At 33.8% G+C, this 14,289-nt stretch overlaps 2 protein-coding genes, 1 long non-coding RNA gene and 1 pseudogene across 6 annotated transcripts; 2 read left to right on the plus strand and 2 right to left on the minus strand.

Annotated features, from left to right (window-relative positions):
• Positions 1-1,565: 1,565 nt before the first annotated feature.
• On the plus strand, positions 1,566-7,031 carry LOC149888070 (uncharacterized; annotated as a pseudogene).
• Positions 7,032-8,167: 1,136 nt separating this feature from the next.
• On the minus strand, positions 8,168-10,159 carry LOC149888071 (uncharacterized). The gene is made up of 2 exons (XM_090086947.1): positions 9,816-10,159; positions 8,168-9,626 (listed from the first exon to the last, which is right to left on the minus strand). The coding sequence occupies exons 1-2, from the start codon at positions 10,157-10,159 to the stop codon at positions 8,168-8,170; spliced, it is 1,803 nt and encodes a 600-aa protein (XP_089943073.1).
• Positions 9,121-11,068, plus strand: LOC149888072 (uncharacterized). Its single transcript, XR_016452394.1, has 2 exons — positions 9,121-9,257; positions 9,347-11,068. It is a non-coding gene; the product is annotated as an uncharacterized LOC149888072 (long non-coding RNA).
• On the minus strand, positions 11,061-14,234 carry LOC149888073 (uncharacterized). Of its 4 annotated transcripts, none has more exons than XM_090086950.1 (8): positions 13,858-14,234; positions 13,159-13,368; positions 12,925-13,035; positions 12,542-12,616; positions 12,366-12,437; positions 11,999-12,186; positions 11,719-11,881; positions 11,061-11,330 (listed from the first exon to the last, which is right to left on the minus strand). In XM_090086950.1, exons 1-8 carry the CDS (start codon positions 14,063-14,065, stop codon positions 11,104-11,106), a joined length of 1,254 nt encoding a protein of 417 aa, XP_089943076.1. In that variant the 5' UTR covers positions 14,066-14,234; the 3' UTR covers positions 11,061-11,103. The 4 variants fall into 4 exon arrangements, with proteins under 4 accessions (XP_089943076.1, XP_089943074.1, XP_089943075.1 ...); XM_090086948.1 differs by having other exon boundaries at positions 11,966-12,186; positions 13,858-14,230; XM_090086949.1 differs by having other exon boundaries at positions 11,966-12,186; positions 12,925-13,026; positions 13,858-14,228.
• Between the last annotated feature and the right edge of the window lie 55 nt (positions 14,235-14,289).

Below are 14,289 nucleotides of genomic sequence, written 5' to 3' on the forward strand. Positions count from 1 at the left end.
GGCCTTCTTGGAGAAACAGCGAAAATAACTATAACTCCAAATGGTCCACACTTCAACAAAACTACGATAGAAACCCGATAGCCCATTTACCTTGAGAGAAAAGAATGCTAACCCAATACCAAACTCACAAGTCGTTTCTATAACTGTCCACGATAACGATTGCAAGTTAATTAACGATATTCCGATAAAAATCTCTAACCCAATCCAAGGACTTCTAGAGAATAAAACTAACCCAATTAGCCTTCGCGGAAATGATCAAAAAGATTCACAAATAGTTACAAATAGACACCCATTAGGTCCTGAAAAGAATAATGTCTTAAATTGCTATAATAGTGAGCCTTCACCAACTACTATACAAATAGAAGGAAATGTCCAAATAAACCAAACTTATGAATCCCCATCTATTCCTATTCCAGTCAAGAGTGTGATGGATAAACCCCTCATTCCCATAGAATTGCCTCAAGCTCCAGCATTGAAGCAAATTATCAATCAGATACAAGACAACCAAGACATATCACAGCCATCTAATTTAAGTATATGGGGAAAAGTAGACGATCAGTGGAAGAAGTTACTAGTGGACACTGGCGCTGCAATAACGGCCACAAGCTATAATTTTTATTCCACACTACTCACTTCAAACAAGAAGAAACGTCGCACGTTACACCCAAGTGACCTACAAATAGTCACATCCGCCAACGGAGATGCACTATCTCATACAAGAAATGCTGACGCTTAATTTTGAGATACGACAGATAGTTTACCCATTTAAAACATATGTTATAGACAATTTAAACTATGATGTAATCTTAGGAAAAGGTTTTCTCACCGAATATAACGGGGTGATTGATTTTAAAAACAAAAATTTAACACTAGAACAAAACATAAACTCGATTAAAACAGATCAGCTCAGTAGGAAGAAGAAACGGACGAATACAACGAGGTTGTTACAACCAAAAGGAAAAGATTGCAACCCCTTTCAACAACAATCCTAAACGTCCCATATGACTTTTCAACGAATGATGATTACTACTTTAAACCAAGTAAAGAACTATTCTTAAAAGAAAACCTAGTGTTGCAGCCCACACTCTTATCGGGAGACAACAGAGCCGTAGCTGCAATGGTCTCAAACCCCACCAACGAATCTTTTGAATTAGAAACCGATACAGTCTTAGGTAAAATATATAGTGTGTCTTCAGATGAACATATTATAGAAGAAAAAAACCAACATCATTTTATTAATGTTATCTTACAAGACAATAATTCCGTAGAACTGTACAGGTCAGGTCATTTAAACTTAACTGAAGAACACTTCAGAGATATTTCGGAACTAGTAGGAAGGCACTGTGATATATTTGCAAATTCACAAAATATGTTAGGATGTACTCACCTAATAAAGCATGTTATAAATACTGGACGCGCCGCACCCATTTGAAAAAGAGCCTACAGAGTATCCCCAAAACAGCGGCAAGAAATCGATAAAGAAATAGATAAAATGATTAATGCTAATGTCATTAGGAAGTCCGTCAGCCCGTGGGCAGCCCCCGTCATTATTGTGCCAAAACCAAATGGAGAGGTTAGGCTTTAGAGATGTTAACTCCGTAACCATAAAGGATTCTTACCTCCTTCCAAGGATTGATGACATTTTAGACAGTCTAAATGGCGCACAATTCTTTACCACTTTAGACCTAATGAGTGGATACTGGCAAATAGAAATGGAAGAAGCCTGTAAAGAAAAAACGGCTTTTATTTCACATCGCGGCCTATATGAATGTAACGTTATGCCGTTTGGATTGTGCAACGCACCGAGCACTTTCCAAAGACTAACGGAACACATTCTTCAAGAAGAACTCTGGAAATTTTGTCTTATTTACATTGACGACATCATCATATTTTCTCCTAGTTTTGAGAAATATCTAAGAAACTACAAGGAGCAAATCTAAAATTAAAAACTAGTAAATGCATCTTTGCAAAAGAATCGTCTGCATTTCTAGGCCACATAGTAAATAGAGATGGCATACAACCTAAAAACGAAAATCTATCAGCAGTACAAGACTACCCCAGACCATCGAATGCTAAAGAAACACGATCCTTTTTAGGTTTAGTAAGCTATTATAGAAGATTTATTCACAATTTTAGCAAGATAGCCGCCCCTCTATATAATCTAACCAGAGTAGGTGTCAAATTTAACTGGGATCACCATTGTCAAGAAGCGTTTAGCACACTAAAACAGAAACTTGTTGAGAAACCTCTCCTGGCATATCCAGATTTTACACGGAGGTTTATTCTAACTACGGATGCAAGTGCCACCGGTTTAGGGTTTACACTCAGCCAAAGACTCTATGGAATCGAACGCCCTGTACTTTATGGAGGAAGACAATTTTCTGCAAGAGAACAGAAGACATCTGTAACCGAGAGGGAAGCGCTAGCAATAGTGGTTGCAGTAAAGAAGTGTCATGCATATCTTCACAACAACAGGTTCACCATTGTCACCGACCATAAACGGCTAAATTACATTTTGAACACAAAAGAACCAACAGGAAAAGTAACGAGGTGGGCCTTACTCTTACAGGCGTACGATTATGATATTGAATATAAATCTGGTAAATTAAACAACAACGCTGACGCCCTGTCTCGACGCAAATACTTCGACAATAATCAATCAGAAAATAGTGACCTATTCTTATGTTCATTGAATAAGCATAACTCAGCGAGGGAAGAGTTGGGTGTCAATCCCATATCACATGATTAACTCCCTAATGACATCAGACAAATAGAATCTATAATTAAAGAAGATTTAATCGGAGGAACAAAACAATTTATAATAAAAAATGAAATAACATCAGAAAAAGAGGAAGTTAAACGCCAACAAAGATTAGACCTCGAATTATTACACAAGATAAATTACTTAAACAAAAGATTATCCCTGACAACAAAAAAGAAGCCGCGCGACTACTAATTGACATCAACCAATATTTACTCGGCGAACATGATATACTCTATCACATATATGAACCAAGCAAGAAATCTACTGAAGGGATTTATAAACAGCTATAAATACTACCGAAATTCAGAAACGACATTCTATTCTGGGTCACGCGATATCAGGACATTTTGGTTTAGTCAAAACGATTGACAAACTGAGGAAAAGGTATTTTTGGCCACTAATGTATTCAGAGACAGAAAAATGGATTCAAAGCTGTACAGGATGCTCTAAAAGCAAAGGAAGAACTCCTCAATATAAAGCCCCTCTGCAACCCATACCAGCAGGAGAACCTTGGGATCAAGTCGCTTGTGACGTTATAGGACCATTTCCAGTTACTATTTCCGGAAATAAGTATATAGTTGCTTTCCAAGATAGATTGACAGCCTGGCCAGAAGCTTTCGCAACAGCTACTACTGACGCTATTATTATAGCGCAATTGTTACTAGATAATATGGTCCTGAGATGGAGCTCCACGAACATTCTTAACAGATAGAGGTACCAACTTCCTCTCAAAATTGATTAGTGAACTATGCGGTATGATAAATACTAAGAAAATAAACACCGAATGTGACGGAATGGTGGAAAGATTCAATGAAACCTTAGTAAAAACACTTTCCATGTACGTTAGCGACCACCAAAAAGACTGAGACCTTCACATCAATGCCGCTTTATTCGCATATAGAACTTCTATTAACAGCTCGCGTGGAGAATCGCCCTACTTTCTGCAATTCGGGAGAGAACCTAGATTACCACCCGATGTTACGTTATATACTCAAAAAGACCTTCCCCGCACGATCACAGAATTCAGAAACCTTTTAACAACCAGAATTCAATTAGCCCATGACATTGTACGAAGAAATCTACAAAAAGCACAATTACAAAATAAGTTTTATTATGATAGATCGACAAAAGAAACCACATTCCAAAAAGGTGATAAAGTATTGGTTCACAGTAAAGAAAGAAAAAAAGGACTATCTCCTAAACTACAGAAACAGTGGCGAGGACCGTATATAATCTTAGAAAAGCTTTCAGCAGTCAACTTTAAAATCCAAAAAAATCGATGGAAGTAAGGGACCAACAGTCATTCACTCAAACAGACTTAAGAAGTTCCACGAACCCATTAAGAATATTACAGCAGATCAGAACCTCTCAGAACAAGAAAGTGTTCAAAATCCACAAATGAATTCCCAAACATTAAAAGAAGAACCTAACAACGCGGAAAGATTTCAAAACCAAAACCATAAAAAAGACGAGGAAATAACTAGATCCCTAGTTCCCCCTACAAATACATAAAAGAAGAATTGGCATGAACCAAATGAATATAACATATTTCAAGTAAACGGAATACGAAACCACAGAACACGAAGAGGGAAGAGAGAGTTCCTCATAAAATGGAAAGATTATGACGAAACAAACAATACTTGGGAGCCAGAAAACAACCTCAGTCCAGAACTGGTACGAATTTATTTTGAACAGCTCCAGGTACCTCATAAAGACATTGGAACCTCAGCAGACAGTTTACCCCGAAATTGTTTGTTAACAACTTTTAACCAAATCTCTCATAGACGAAGAAAATGTAGTGTTAATTATTTACTAACGCAAATATTCGTGTTTTTCACATTAATAGCTCCACATATTCTAAGTATTGACATTGGGCCGGTATATGACTGCGCTAAAACCACGCATATGGGAATTTACGAATACCCCACAATAAAAAACTGCGAACATTAAATGAATAAAGAAGATTACGAATTAAAAACTTATACAGCAGAGGTGTTTCGTCACTCCCCAACCGTTTCTAAGTTCCCTATCTACCTTTGTACCCATTATAAAGTAACTTTAACATGTAATCATGAAAATATATTCGTTTCTAGTGTGAGATCTCGTAAAGATGATGAAATACGAGTCCCACATGAGCTTTACCTTGCCATGGTGTATAATCAAATTCTTATAACTTCATTAATAAAGATAAGAGAACATTAGCCGATCGAAAGTGTAAGACATATTTTTCACGCATCGTACAACAGCAACAACAAAATAAAAGACGATCTACCCACCCCAACCGAAATCGTAAATATTCAACAACCGTTAATTTTTGAAATTGAAGAAGGTCAATGGAAAAGTAAAATTTCTGAGGAATACAATTGCCAAATATTTAAGACAAATATACTAACCCAAGATCTGTTTGAAATTCGCCGATTTCCCGCCCAATTACTAGGTAATTCAAGCCACATTGAACAACATGTCACTGACACAGAATGCCCCTCCACCATAGATCAAACTTTCAAAGCAGGAATTTGCTACATCAAGAACTCCTTAAAAGTTATTGTGTGGGAAGACCCTCACCATGACTACGAAGAAATGCATTCCCTCGGATTACATACCGTACAACAAGCAGGCGAATACGTTTTAATTTAAGTTTACAAGCTGGTGGGGCAATCCAACAATCACTTGATAGCCAAGATAAAATTATCCAACTAGATAACGGCCTTATCCTTCACAACAACAACGAAAATTCACAAGACCCTCTACAGTTCTTGAACGACGCAGCTAGAGAATACGCCAGGTTCGTCGCGGACACAGTTATTGCTCCTCTTCTAGAGCCACATATAGCGCAGACAATTATTCATCAAAAACAAATCATGGTTAGGGAATGAGAAAGAATTTGCTTCTTACAAAAAGAAATATCTAAACTTCAACACTGGATGATCTCTACATTCCCAAACACCGCGTCAAGGTGGATCCAACCAGAGGCTGGAGTTCTGGTACATACAGTAGGAGATGCCCTACAACTCGAGGAGTGCCATAGAATATACAAATATAAACTGCATCTTGATCGAAAAACTAATGAAACTTGCTATGCTGATTTTCCTATATCGATAACTTATGACAACACCACTCGGTTTTTACGGGTAATCGACTGTCACGCGGTTAAATTCAGTCCGAATATACCATGTAAAAGTAGGCCTTCAATTACATACCTAAAAGATGTAAACAATAAATACCATGTCATTACCGCAGACGGAACGGTTTCTGCTGTGACATTGAACTCAAACACTATCAATGAAACGAAAGAAAACCACTTAAAGAAAATTAAGGGATTTAACGAAAAGATGTTAACCAAATCGCCTCATGTGTTAGAACCATATGCCATGCTAAAAATTTTCACTTATGTTCATGATGCTATTCAAGAAATCAAAGAACTCCAGGTAGAACAAGGTGATGGAAACGTTTTAGTTGGTATCGGAAGAGCATTAGGCTCTACAATTGAGTCTCTTGCAAAAGGGAGCAGTTCAATAATAAAGACTATCGGTTCTTCACCACACAATGAATTAAATGGAGTAAGAGATTTAGATGAGAAAGTTGTTGGAAGTTTTGGTTCAGCAGTAACTAACATTATTCAAGCGTCTGGTATTGCCGTAAAATATTCTACAACTGGCCTAGGCAGTTTCTTTCATAACATATTGGGAGGAATAGGTGGTGCAATAAAGTGGACATTGCTGTTAAGTTTAATATGTTTTATCTTTTATACGAACAAAGCTAGTCTTATTAGACTTTGTATTCCCAAACCAGTATCGGACCCCATTCAGTCTTCACTTAATAACACAGTAAATCAACATACACCCCAAACAGCTAATTAAATCAACCCAATTTCAATATCCCCCAAAGAAGAAACAGCTTTGAAGGAAACACGTAAAGTATGTTACGTGGACGTGGAACAAAAGGATGTAAAAGATAGTAGATTAATGGCAATCTCAGAAATAAGTTTGAAGGATGGTAATCGCAATGACGCCTTACAGACGATTGTAACCATCCAAATGACATCAACACAACATCAGATAAAAGCCCTAATTGATACCGGCTCCATAGTGTCAGTTATTAATGCAGACCTCTATTTTAAAATAAAGCATCAAGATTACCCTTTAAATTCTAAAAGTGACAACAGAACCCACCTCATATCAGCATCTAACCACAAAATACCAATCACAAGAGAAGATAATATCACAGTTCAAATTGCTGATCAAGTATTCAATACGAAAGTTGTGGTAGCACCAAATGTATTACATGATCTAATATTAGGACTACCAACACTGATACAAATGAAGGTAAAACTCGATTTAGGAGAAACTACTCTAACCATTCAAAATCAATCATGCGAAATGGAGGGTCTACCAAATACGATGCGATTTCCAAAACTCGCCACACTACAACAAAAATGGTTTGGTATCACAATAACAAAACGAAGGATCACGTTGCACTATGAATCCAAATCTCAAAAATGTGGCCAAAAGTCGTTTTTTAAAAGTATTCCAATATATAAATATTTTTTATAATTTAGAAAGAATATTTACCCAATAGCTGAAAAAAATATTTTGCAGAATTTTTAATACGTCCTTTATATGTTTTGGGAGTGATTTATTGCGCTTAAAAAATAAAATAAAAATTTCCAAAATAATTCACGAATTTTTGTATTTTTTTAAATAAGACAATTTTTATATTATTATACAACATTTGTAAACTTTTTTAAAATTTCATTTTCATATATTATTGTTAATATGGTTTTAATCAAAAAAGAAGTAATAACTCGATTTTTTAGCTTTAGATTTTGGGTTTTTGAAGAAAGGAGAAAAATTTTTAAAATATGTATTTCCCCGGTTACAAAAAGTGATAAAGCTTAAAATGTCCACTTTTCACTCCTCCTAAATTTCTATCACATTATTATGAACGTATTGGGTATAAAACAAATAATTTTTTAGCTGCTCGAATTTGCTCCATTTTGGTTTTATGTCAATTGTTTCAAAAAAAGACATTAGAAAAAGCCCGGGGGGGAGGGGTGAGAACAACAAATGCAAGACTTCATTTCAGCATTTTTATAACTTGAGATCTTTTAAAGTTTATATATATACCTTAAAAGATCTCAAATATATATACACACATACACACATGTATAAACCAATATTTGCAACATTTAGTAATATAGTAAAAATTATTTTTAAAAAATATTTATTGTTCATCAAGCAAAAGGTTTAAAACTTCAGAATCTAAGTTAACAGCACTAATAGATTTAGTTTTTTTGAAGATGAATGATGATACTATTGGATCACTACGTAACAGCAGATAATGATATTGGTTTTCCATTGCATTTTTTCTAGAAATTTTACATGTATGGTTTAGTCTTGCATTTCAAATGTATTTGTTTTGTGCTTCCTGTGCCTCTTCTGAGTAAATACCTATTGGGAGTTCAAAGCAATCAGAAATTTGATAACCATGCTCTAATAGCTTGTGTACTGTAGGTGGCATTATGTACCAGTTATATTTTTTAATTATTATTTCAGAAGTAGCTAAACAATATTTTTTGAAGGCCCCCAAATCAAGGTGGTATCCACTGCACACAGCCTTCATTATATTTCTCAATCTAACAATTATTTTAACATCAACTCCTGTAATGTCTGCAAAAGTATCTGCATTGTCAAATGCTCTTCTGGCTGTGTTACCTGTGTTTGAGGAACCATAGCCATGCTTTGGCATATCGACAACAAGGCTGAGCTCGCTTCTAAACCTATTCTGAATTTTATTTTTTTGCTCAATAACAGAAAGCTTATGTTCTTTTGATCTAGCCTGATACTTTTTAATTTTGATTTTATATCCTAAGTGTAGCACATACTCAAAAAGTCTAATCCAACAATGTAAAGTAGATAGTCCCATAGTAAGAGATTTTTTATTTGGAGTAAACATTCTGATTTTTACTAGATTGTTCATCTCACTCGGTTTTGCAAAACAAATATTGCACGATTGTGATGAATTCGAAAACATGATAGCATTTACTGACTTGCCATCCAACATAGTCAAGTCAACAACAGTTTTAATTTTTATGGAACAGTGCTTTTTACTACTGAGAAGATCTAGATCTAAAATATAGTCTTGCAGATTTTCGATTTGTTTTCTAAGATTTATTTCTTCTGCTGCAATGAGTTCATTTGTTTCCTTTAGGTATTGTAGTTCAAGAGGTCTACAAAAATGAGGGCTGGATGGTTTAGGATTATTCCAGATGTTTGAACCCCCAATTTTTAATTTCAAAGGAACTATTGCAGTTTGAAATACTGACTGTTCATTCTGCACTCCAGTAGTAAGATCAGTATCATCAAACCTTTGATTATAAATACTTTGTGAAGATGCACCATCCATGCCACATTTCAAATTGAATACTCCATGTGTAACTGTTTCATCTAAATTTTGAAGCTGCTCAGAATTTAGTTTCAAAATTCGAAGCAAGGTATGGTTAACCATGTTCTGCAAACTACACTTCGCAGACGTTTCTGTAATATGCAAACCCTCTGGATAACAATCTGCTTTTGATTTTAGGATTGCTTTTAATGGGGGATAAATGTCAGCATTTTGCATCAGAGATGAGTTTCGAATAATCTGGTATTGTAAATCACTCAAATCACATTGAATTTTAAGTGATAAAGCTTGATCAGCAGACATCATAATTGGCTGATAATTATCATATTGGTAAGTTTGGCCTGGTAGATCTTCAGAAAACATTTTAACATTTTTTCCCAAATCAGATTTTCCAGGACTTGATTTTGCACGTACAACAGCAGCTTCTGCTAATTCTTCAGTTGTATGAGTTTTAGCCAAACTAAAATAAAAATAAACAACATCATTATTTGATAAACTATTTCCATTATGATAATTTCAAAAATTGATACTATGGAAAACTGCCTTAACCACACAAGTGTGGAACTGTGGGTGTATATTTTTATTAAAAATTATGTATTTAATCAGTGACTTTTAAAAACAAAAATAGCAATTCTAAACTAGAAACTACCTTGAAACTTTCCTCCTTTTTGTTCTTAATGAACACTCTATCCATTCTTTTTCTGGTCGTCCAGTTTTTAAAGTTGAATCAAGTTTAGTATTTTGATTCTGAAACAACTCACCCTCTAACCAGGCCACTTCTTGTTTAACTAATCTTTTAAAATTACGATTATGCTTTGCATATTTAACCCGAAATTTATAAATAAAAAGTCTAATTTTTTCTGAGAGTTCTGCATCAGACAGTTCTTCATTGGTTAGCAATTTATTTTTTGCTTCAGTTTCTAAAACGGCTTGCAAATTCGCATGATTAACACCAACTTCTTGAATTACGCTTATAAGTTCTAATCTTTTCATATTTAATCAACAACAAAGAAAAAACACCTGTATAATCTTCTAGATGCACTCTTTGCAATTAATATTTTATGAAAACAAAGCTATAAATTTTCTTTACAGAAAACGACTCTATATTGAGTTTAAATACAGTTTACATCTGTTTAAAGTAAAAAGATTGCACAAAGTTCAATTTCTGTTAAAAAAAAAATCGGAAAAAAGTTTTGGCCACTTTTTCGCAATTCGGACTCATTGTGCGTTGGCCCTAATCCTTATAGCTTTTGCTATGTTACTTCTAATATCTAGCTTTATACTATTCAACCACATGACAAAAGTGTTGCGACAATTTCAATCAGAAACACAAGTGCATTTTGACGATAAAACGCACTATAAACTGAATACGAACTTATACATACATTTGCATGAAGAACACAACCATGCAAAGGTGGTGACCCTATTCCTGGAAATACCCAGCTAACACACCATCGTTGGCCCAACGTTTGGCCAATGCTTATCGTAACGTTGGCCCACCGTTGGCAACCAACGGTGGGCCAATTCCGTGATGACCGCCGGGCATGCATTGGCCCACTCACATTGGCTCGACGCTGTTTAGCCAGCATATATCCGATTATATATTTTATTAGGGCCAATGAATTACAAACGCTTTTTGTACTTAGTACATAGTTAGTTCCGCCAGTGTTAAAATAAAATTACTTTTATTTGTTATTATTTAATGTATTATAAAACCTATTTAAGTTGCAATCGACATTTGATTAGAGCCATTTAAATTGCTTCAATCAAATGCAAACCGACTTGATGGAAATACCTTTTGAATGGTATCACGATCAAGCGTGGATGAATTCATTTAAGGTAAATTACTTTAAGGTATCAAAATGCCTTTTCAAGGTAGAGAATAAAAAATATGTAATAAAATGATACGTATATTAGATAATATAAACTGTTGTACATTAATTATCGTCGTCATCTGCATCACCGTCTTTTTCCTGAAGTTGTGAATGGGATGCTGAAACAATCCTCAAACGTTTGTTTGTTGAACTGTCAAGACTACGACGTTTGCGCCCTCCTGATCCGTCTGACTTTTTGCGATCGCACGAATTACGAAGCCACGACTTCACGTATTCGTTTACTTCCATTTTCGTAGCATTTTTTGTGTATGGATTATGCTGAACTGCACCTAACCATAAAAAAAAAATTAAACATTTAATATAATGTACACAGCAGCCCTAAAAAAAAATAGATGAAAATTTGGTTTTAAAGTAATTAAAAAGTCACTGGTTGTGCAATCATTAAAAAAAAAAAAAAAATGAATGAATTTTTCATGGTAAATTTCATGGTATTCTATTTTGTATTATCTATTATTCATAGAGCATACTCGTGTTAACTAAAAGTTAAAACCTTATGTGAGGTCTAATACGTTATGGTTTAAATCTTCGTAACTTAACAAAATTTACATGTTTCATTACATGTACTGTAGATTTAATGAAACATGCATAAGTAAATTTTGCTAGTTATAACTAAATGGCCATACACAACATAATTAACAACATTTATTGATCACCAACCGTAAATTGCAGATAATATTTTCATGGTTTTGATTCCTTGCTTTTGCCCACCTCGACCTTCAAAGTTTATTTGTTGAGCCACTTCTGTAGCCATCAATTCAGAGAGCACATTTCTCACTGTTTCTGCAACAGTTCGTCCACCGATCTGACCAAGATGCATAATCTGGAAAGTTTTATATTTTTTATAATAGACCCATTAAAACCAGATAAAAATCTGCAATAAAAATATTATCTAAATTAATTATACCAATGCATCCAATGAAGGTTTTTCTAGCAGAACCTGCTCAAGATGTTCTAATTGCACAATGGAATGCAATGGCAATGATATATTGTCAGGTAATGCAACAGCAACCTCTGATGAGCCAACAACCTTCAGTATCATTTTCTGCTGCATAAGACATGTATCTAATTTTTGTTCAATCTTTGTGAGACGAGCAAACATTGAATGAAGTAAGGTTGGAAGATCGCCTGAAAAAGATTACATTTAAAATGAACAAAGTCGTTTAAGTTGTTAAATATTTTTACTAAATCTTATCCTACACAGTAAACACTGAATTCAATAAGACAAACACTGAGTGACAACAAAATAACATTACCAATGTTTTTAAATGCTGAAAACAGCTCACTGCGCAGTATAAATTAAATACCTTGGTTGTTGCCAGTTTCTGATTGCAATGATGTGTTCACTTTGATGAATGGTGTATGATCAGTTTCCTCTTCTTGAAAGCACATAATGAATTCACAAAAACATTTCACAACAAGTAAAACATTTTGCATTATATTATTTACAACTTAAAAGTATATAAAAATAAAATTAATTTACCTTGCAACATTGATAAACCAGGTGTCATTCTCGGCATAAGCAAATTTTTATGACGTTGGTCACTCACAGTACTAACTAAAAGTACATTAAACATTAAAAAGTTGTATTTTTAAAAAAGTATTTTTATCTTGTAATATCTTGAAAAGGTATTTTCTGTCATAACAAATCAACTGTTTATTGCAGTTCCTATGTTGGAGCTGATCAATAGATTATATAAAGACAAATTTTTAAGCCTAAAAAGCTGTCTTATTAATAGTAATTTTATTTATATATATAAATCTTAACTATATTTGACTGTTTAGAGCCATAAGAATTACATAGAAATAAACTAGGCAAGAGAATTGTAAACAAAAAAGAACAGAAATTTTATTAAATATACATACCTGATTCCAGTAATCCTAACTTTTCTTGTTTCTTTTTGTCGGTTGTATTTTGTATGCTAGAAATCTTGGTGTCTTGGGTCATGCTCTTGCCAGATTTGTTTCCTAAAACAACTATAGATCGATTAAAACAATTAATCCTCAAGTTGTCAACAATGCATTATACAAAATCACAACAGATAATACAATTTCTTAACTATGCTAATACCACTCTACCATGAATGTTTTCCAAAATACCTTTAGGAAAAGTAGGAATTAAGGGCAATCTTCGCTCATCATATTGCTCTTGAAGCTGTTGTTCCATCTCTGTTAGATACTCAAGGTTTTCAACATCAGAATTGTGCTGTCTCTTTGCTTTTTGCTTTCGACTTTTTTTCTCTTTATCCGAATCCAAGTTTGACTGACACTCTGCAGATTTTGTGTGTTTTCGAGCTGCTTCTAGAGTGCCTAAACAGTAAAAAAATGTTTTATCACTTCTAAATAAAAAACTGTGAAATTTTAAAAGAAAAGTCACTTTTTTACTGGCTGTCAGTAATAGATGATCAATTCATTAATTGGACAGTGTAATAAATTAAAAAACTTAATTTATTTTATAAGTTCCTGGTGGTCAATGTTGACCACCAGGAACTAATTTTGGCAAATTCAAATAGTCAATTAAAACATTCCTACCAGCCACTGAGTAGTCATTCTATAGCACACCCTGAAATACTAATAATCATTAACTAACATCTATTTTTAACAAAATTAATATTGGGGAATCTCTATATTCAGACTATTTATATAAATAGTCTAAATTTGGTGATTTATAATTATGAAAACAAAAATGACTGAAGTGTATTGATATACTGTATATATTTAGAATATACAGTATATCAATTATTTTAGTCATTTTTCTTTTCAACTATAATCATTTATATAGTTTTATTTGATTATTACCATATTTGTGGAGTACTCGCAAACGACAAAGTTTCCACATTCCAACAACTGGTTCTGTTGCATTTTTGATTGCACTTTTGATTCGTCCTGTTGACCTAAAAGGTGGCCAATATCCAAATTTGTTTCCATCCTGCAGCCAAGATATGGGAATTGCTTCCACAGAATTATCTTGTTCATCTTCAAAATGAACAACCACATATTCCGACATTATAATAAAAGTTATTAAAGTTCTAAAAACACATTTTCATATAGAAATTTAAACATTTACAAACAATAAATTTTTGATTTATGTGATTTTGATCAAATTCTAACAAGCAAACATTTCATGACATTAGAATAATAGGGTTCCATCTCTTTTTTGTGATGTTGAGAGAATTTAACATAACTTATTATAACAAGTCACTTAAATTTTTAAAATTAATTAATAAAATT

Source organism: Hydra viridissima, unplaced genomic scaffold (genome assembly GCF_058129835.1).
Source record: "Hydra viridissima isolate aposymbiotic clone 2 unplaced genomic scaffold, HvirCarnegie_v1 scaffold_5, whole genome shotgun sequence".
Classification (NCBI taxonomy): domain Eukaryota; kingdom Metazoa; phylum Cnidaria; class Hydrozoa; order Anthoathecata; family Hydridae; genus Hydra; species Hydra viridissima.